Raw genomic sequence first — 6804 nt, 5'->3', positions numbered from 1 at the left:
CCTGTCTGACGAGCTCTTGCCGCCGCTGTTGGTTAGTTCTCCCAGCGGGGAGAACGTCACCGCGAGCTGTGGCAGTGTGGTTTGTGCCGGAGCGAACCGGCGTTCCCTTCGGGGTAGGTGTCTGTGGGGATCGCTTGGCGACCCATTTGGCAGACCCTAGCCATTTGCGCTCGATCTCCGGCTTGGCGTTGATCGATTGCGAGGGAGCGGGTTCCCCCGACGAGACTCGGGTGGATCCCTCAGGTGCAGAGGCTTTGACCGTCTGAGGTCGGCCTCGGCGCACGACTCTGTGGCGTTTGACCGTCTGAGGTCGGCCTCGGCGCACGACTCTGTGGCGTTTGCGGGACGCCTCGCCACCAGAGGAGGAGGAGGATAAGTACTCTTCGTACTTGGCCTGGTCGAACTCGATTTCTAGGGACTCCACTGTCGTCCCGACAGCAACCTCATCAAACTGAGCCACCACCATTTCACTCGATGAAACAGCTTCTCCCACTGTAGTCGCCATCTTCTGTAGGGTGAAAATTTGATTTCCCGGAAATAGGGAGTTTCGTTTGTATTGATAAGAAGGCTTATTACAAACTAACAAATCAAATGTTTACAACAGAAGCAGAGGGAATGCCCTCTTTGTTTTGTGTGGGGACTTTAGGTGGCTATAGGACACTTCGCTCGATGCTCGTGTCGACTTCCCTTGGACCGTTCGATCGAGGTTGCTGGAGAGCTTCAGTTCGCAGTAGAAGCTCGAATCGATGGAGTTCGGGTCTGCTTAGTTCGCCGGCGATCGGAGCTCAGAACTAGGCAGTGGTGCTGTAATGCAAGGATCTGCTAACAGCTTGGTCTCAATTACTTTTTTTAAGTTTTGCGACCTCTTCTCTAGTGTGCTGGAAGGGGCTTTTAAATGGAAGAAGGACAGCTTGACTCATCCTTGAATTATGGGATGTGACCACATCTTCTTCAGAGACGTCTAGCTGCTCCTCGATACCATGAATGGTCATTCGAGGGATTGTGCTTTATGTCCTGTCACCTAAAATGGGAAGGCCCATCCTTGTATATGAGGCAACGGCCGTCTGCTATCCGAGTGGACCTGACCAGCATTAATGAACCGCATTTATGAGTTTGCAAAGTGATGAGGCGTCTGTCTGATCACTCGTACTGTGCGTGACCGTCCGACGTGCTTTGAGCACAGTGCTTTCTCCTTTCCGGTCAGGAGAGGCGGTGAAGTAGGTGCACAGTACTTGAGTGGGTCTAGCCAACTTGCCGAGCGCCGGCGGATCCAGCTCTTGACTCAGACAGCCGAGGTGAGTCGCATTTATGAATGCTCAGGTTGACTCGACACCTGTCCAGGCCTTCGTACTGTGAGCGGCCGCTTGACGGTCTGAGGGTACTGTGCCCTCTCCCTTCGGGTCGAGAGAGATGGGATGGCCCATCCCAGCACGTGGGGTAGCGGATACCCCAGCTGTACTAATGGCCTTGAGATTGCAGGCGGATTCGTCTTTGGACTCGGGCAGGCGAGTCGCGTAAGAGGCGAACTTCCGCTTTCCTAACCGATCTTATCTCGTGCAGGCGAGCCGATCATTAGGCGAATCTGGAACCGAGCACGTTTGACGACGTGCGGCTTAGGCAGGCGACTTCTTGTGGGCGAATTTCCTGTAGGCTCATCAGAGGTATTTTTTTACCGTCTACAGACGGGCGAGTTGGAGAGATAAGCTTTGATCTCGTTGAATGTTTGTTGGCAGGGTTCGTCCCATACGAAGGATACGCCTTTCTTCATTAATTTGGAGAAGGGTTGGCATTTATCCGAAAGATTCGATATGAACCTGCAGATATAAGCCAAGCGACCTGGAGACCCTTTAATTCTTTGAGATTCCGGGGCGGCTACAGCTCTTGGATAGCTCGCACCTTATCGGGGTTGATATGAATTCCTTTCGTCATGATGACGAATCCAAGGAATTTTTCGCTAGACATCCCTAAGAATGATTTCGTAGGATTTATCTTGAGTTGATGAGATCGCATGAGTTTGAACATTACTCTCAGATCTTGAAGGTGGCGTCTTTGCTATGACTTTTCACGACCAGATCGTCTATGTAGCATTCGATTGTTTTGCGTAAATCGTCCCGAAAGATCGTACTCATGGTGCACTGATAGGTTGCACTGACATTCTTGAGTCCGAAAGGCATGACTGTGTAGCAGTACACCCCTTTTGGAGTTCTGAATGAGGTGTGTTTTTCATTCTCGGGGTGTATTTTGATTTGATTGTATCCTGAGAACCCGTCCATAAAGGACATTCTCTCAAACCCACACGTGTTATCATGATAACATCTGTGATGCGTAGAGGAAATTCGTCCTTTGGACAGGCTGCGTTGAGGTTTATGAAGTCGATGCAGATGCGGATCTTGCCATTCTTCTTCAGGACTGAAACAATGTTGGCCACCCAATCAGGATGTTGTTTCTCCCTGATGAAGCCAGACTCGATTAGCTTCTTCACTTTGGCCTCGATGGCCTCCATGACTTTTGGACAAAACCGCCTTTGTTGCTGTATGACGGGTTTGGCATCTGGGCTGATATTGAGACGATGCATGGCGACTCGAGGATCAAGCCCGGGCTTGTCCTCATAGTTCCAGGCGAAGACATCAACATATTCCTGTATGAGGGATATAAGGTCTTCTTTCTCTTGAGGAGGTAAACTGTCACTAATGAATATGGGTTTGGGATTGACCTCATCACCCATGTTTACCTGGAGGACCTTATCCTCAGTGGGTGGTTCGCGCTGTTCGAAGCCACTGTTCTATTAAGCATTAGTATTGTGGTCCTATGTCTCATCATAAAGCGGGATCTGTTCGTCCTTTGCTATTTCAGTAGGGTCCATCATAGTCATGTTGACTGTGAGGTCCTTGAACAGGTCTCCCACGCTGACATCTGAGTCCCATGCCGAGTATGTTGATGATTGATTATCCGAGGGGGCGTCATCAGAGTCCTCGTCGAAGTTGTAGTATAACTCTGATGAGGAGGAGGTGTAACCTAAGCCTCTTCGAGTCTTGCTGAAGTAGTTTGAGGGTCTTCCCTTAGGTACGTAGGCGGCTCGGATAACCGTCTTCCGTCCTTTGCCATAGTTCAAACCCTCTTTACAGGCGAAGTCGTAGCCCATGTTCCTTATCATACGTTTCGCAGTTTGACTGTATTACAAAAACTAGGGTACAGGTTCTTCTTCTTCGAATTCATCCCACAACGTGCACAAGGGGTGGTCAATCCTTCCAAAGATAATATCTTTTTGATAATTATCTTGGGCGGGCATGAAGAATACAGCCTGTGAAGACTCAATTGCTTGTCCCTTCGTAACATACGAGTACAGCCCAGACATCGAATCATCGGGTAGGTCATCCTCAAATGTCGGGCAAGATGACAAGTAAACAAAGTTGAACTTTTCATTCAAGATAATCTCATCCGCCTGAACAGCGTTGGTTACATTGTGGCTTTTGTAGACGATTACAATTGATTCGAAATTGTTCAGGACAAGGCTGTCGCCGTATTCGGGTTCGCTATCTGCTTCATTACCACTTTTGGATTCTTCAGTCGGTGATGGGTCATCCGAATCGAGGTTAGGGAATCCGTGAAGTAGTTCTCGACCCCCTTGAAGGGTTGTTTGTCGGTGAACATCGTCTTTACTTGATCGCAACCGTCTACGTACTTCAGACATTGATATAATGTGGATGGGACTATGCGGTGGTTGTGGATCCATGGTCGTCCCAGAAGCATATTATAGGAAGGCTCGGCATCGATGACATAGCAGGTGACCTCTGTCTTCATGTCGCCTATACAGCACTTTAGGCGGATCTTGCCAAGCGGCCTCGTCCCGGTGGCGTTAAAGCCGAAGATGGTCGTGGTTGTCACAGAAAAACACTTCTTGGGGACCCCCAGTTATTGCATAAGTTTCAAGGGGATAATGCTCAGCGTAGATCCCGGGTCAACTTGGATTCGATCAACTTTGGAGGAACCGATGTACCCCGTGAAGTACAAGGGTCGATCGTGAGAAGTGCTTTTGATTTGCATGTCCTCCAGGGTGAATGTGATGCAAGGGACCCGCTGTTCGGAGGCCTGATAGCACTATAAACACTTCTTCCCCATGTCTTCTTCCCTTGTGGATGAGAAGTGCGTGGCGAAAACCTCTAAGTCGGCCAATGCCTCTTGTAGAGCTTCCCGAATAGGTCTAGACAGACGTAGGAGTTTGTACATGGTGATTCTGGCTGGGATGCTTTTCAATTACGCGAGTATGTTGAACCGAAAGGGTTGACTACTCAAGTTCAGCCCGACAGGATTTGGAGGGGCCATTGCAGATGGTCGCTTGGAAGGTCCTGCCGGATCCTCTGCCTTTGTAGGGTAATTCTTGGCGAATTCCCTGCCCGCTCTAGTGGCTAGGATGGCGGCCTCCTCATCAGAATCGGTGAGGGCGGCTACTGCCGTCTAGTTTCATCTGGGATAGCAGAGACTGTGTTGCAAGGTTTACCTTTGGTCCTCCTCGAAGGCTTTGAAGCCCATTGCTCATCGCCGAGGAGGTCCGAGTGGACTCACATCACCTGCCCTAATGGCAAGGTCTGCGACACTAAACCTTTTCCTTGTTGATTGTGAGGATCATTGTTAGTAACCTTTAGTATTGCCTTAGGAATAGGAATTACCCCTGCCGGCGCTTGAACTTCTAGGAGATCCATTCCAAAACTTAGAGTGATCATATTCGTGGTCACCTATTTTTGTACCTTCTCCTTTTTTAGAACCCCTGCGTCGTATAGGGCTTGAAGCTTATTATTGAGGATATAGCATTTGGAAGTATGGTGTCCAAGGAACCTGTGGTACACACAGTAGCTCGAGTCATTGGTCTTGTTTGCCTCTTTAGGCTTGGTCACTTCCGATAACTTAATCCTGCTACTTTTGAGGAGTGTGTCAAGGGTTGCTACCACTTGGTCTTCCCTGAAGTCGTATTGCCTCGGGGGACGTTGTTCAAACGGCCTAGGTTTTGGCTTTTGGGCTGGTTTGGGGGCCGGAGCGGAGTCAACGGTCCTGATCTCCTTTCCTCTCGATCGAGGGGGATTCCTAGGCATGCTCGGCTCTGCAGCTCCCTTTTTGGGGTGAGGCTCCTCGGCCTCGAGCCTCTTAATCATATTCTCAACCTGTTCACCCTGGCGAACGAGTTCTTTCCAGGTTCGGGTTTCTACCGCACCAACTTTGGACAGAATATGGATCGAAAGGTTATTACAGCACATCTCGATCAGTGTAGCTTCAGAGACTTGGTCTCGGCAATGCACCGATTGATTCCTGAACCTCTTTACGAAGTCGTTGACTAACTCCGACTTCCTTTGCTTCTTAGTAAAGAGGGTGGCCATTGACACCTCTGTATCATCATCGAAGAAGCGGGCCAGGAAAAGCCTTTCCATGTCAGCCCATGACTTGATAGAGCCTGGTTCCAACTTACGGAACCATTCGAAGGCTACCCCTTTGAGGGTGCCGATGAATAGCCGGGTGAGAATGGCGTCGTTCCCGGTGAGGAATCTGGTTTGAGCCATAAAGTAGTATATGTGCTATAAGGAGGAGCCCTTGCCATCAAACTGTACCCAGCTGATGGACTTGAACTTTGTCGGGTAGGGTCTATGTCCCATTCGATAGGGTATGGTCTGACAACCCCCAGTTTGTTCATGTTTTGTTGGAGCTTTAAGGCATTGAGTTAGTTTTGGAACTCGTCGAATCTCCTGTCCCGGATAGTGCCCCCGGTGCGTGGCGTCTCTAATGACATCTTGGAAGAGTGATCCGAATACGAATCGGTATTATCTTCCAGTTCAGTCATCTGGTTAGGAGTGGGTTCCTACTCCTTGTTTCTTGCCGGCTTCCGCGGGGTACGGGTGGCTTTCTTCTTTTTCTTCTTTTTGTTTAGAAGTTGCTCGAACATAACTCTTATGGACTCGATGGCGACCTAATGTTCTTCAAACTTTTTGGCAATCATCTGATCACTCGAGGTCTCAGCCATGTGAACCCTTGCTAGCTCACCGTGGCTCGAGCGTGAGGTCTGGGACGTGGCTACCGCTGAGAAAACTTACTCTTCACCATCGGAAGGGGGCGCTAGGAGGGCATAATCGAGCGGGATGTTTACTCCCGTACGACTACGAGTGTGTGCAAGAATATACTGTCCCGCTCACGTTGAACAAGCGGGTGATCGGGTCCCAGGAATGAGTGCTAGTCGGGAGAATCTGGAAGTATAGTTTTATCCTTCCCCGTCACGTTGACCGTAATAGACGAGAGCTCTAAATCATCAACGGTGCGCCTTCTTTGGTGGCTACGCCTTCGACAAGAAGATCTCGATCTGGAAGGTTGTTGAGCAAGCCTTTCGAACACCGAAGGTCTTGCTGTTTCTACACACTGGCAGTCAGTGAGTACTGCTTGGATAAACCTTTCACGGTGACACTGAGGATCCGCCTCATGTATGACGCGTTTGTGAGTTAGGTAACCCCGGTGATCTTCTGCAGGTGGTTGGTGACGACCCCCAACGCCAGAAGGGTCAACCAAGTGATTGCATGAAAAAGGTTTAGATGGACCTTCTTGTGTACACTGGACGGAATGGTTGAGCATTGGAGTTAGGCGAGTTCGCCTTGACAGGCGGGTCATCGCGCTCGGGCGTGTTCCAGCCTATTGGCGAACTTCGACCTTTTGTCCATGCAGGCGAGTCTGGGAGGTTTCGCCTACCATTTTGCCTTTGTTGTTAAGACTCGTTCGCTCACGATGCTTAGTCGTCGAGTAGATTCGACGAGGCTCGCCTGATCTAGGTCT

The 6804-nt window shown here is 49.9% G+C and overlaps 1 protein-coding gene across 1 annotated transcript; it reads right to left on the bottom strand.

Annotated features, from left to right (window-relative positions):
- On the bottom strand, window positions 4734-5549 carry LOC109835314. The gene has a single exon (XM_020403294.1). The coding sequence runs from the start codon at window positions 5547-5549 to the stop codon at window positions 4734-4736; it is 816 nt and encodes a 271-aa protein (XP_020258883.1).

The sequence above is a fragment of the Asparagus officinalis genome, chromosome 3 (genome assembly GCF_001876935.1).
Source record: "Asparagus officinalis chromosome 3, Aspof.V1, whole genome shotgun sequence".
NCBI lineage: Eukaryota > Viridiplantae > Streptophyta > Magnoliopsida > Asparagales > Asparagaceae > Asparagus > Asparagus officinalis.
This window is presented reverse-complemented; position numbering and strand designations above follow the sequence as displayed.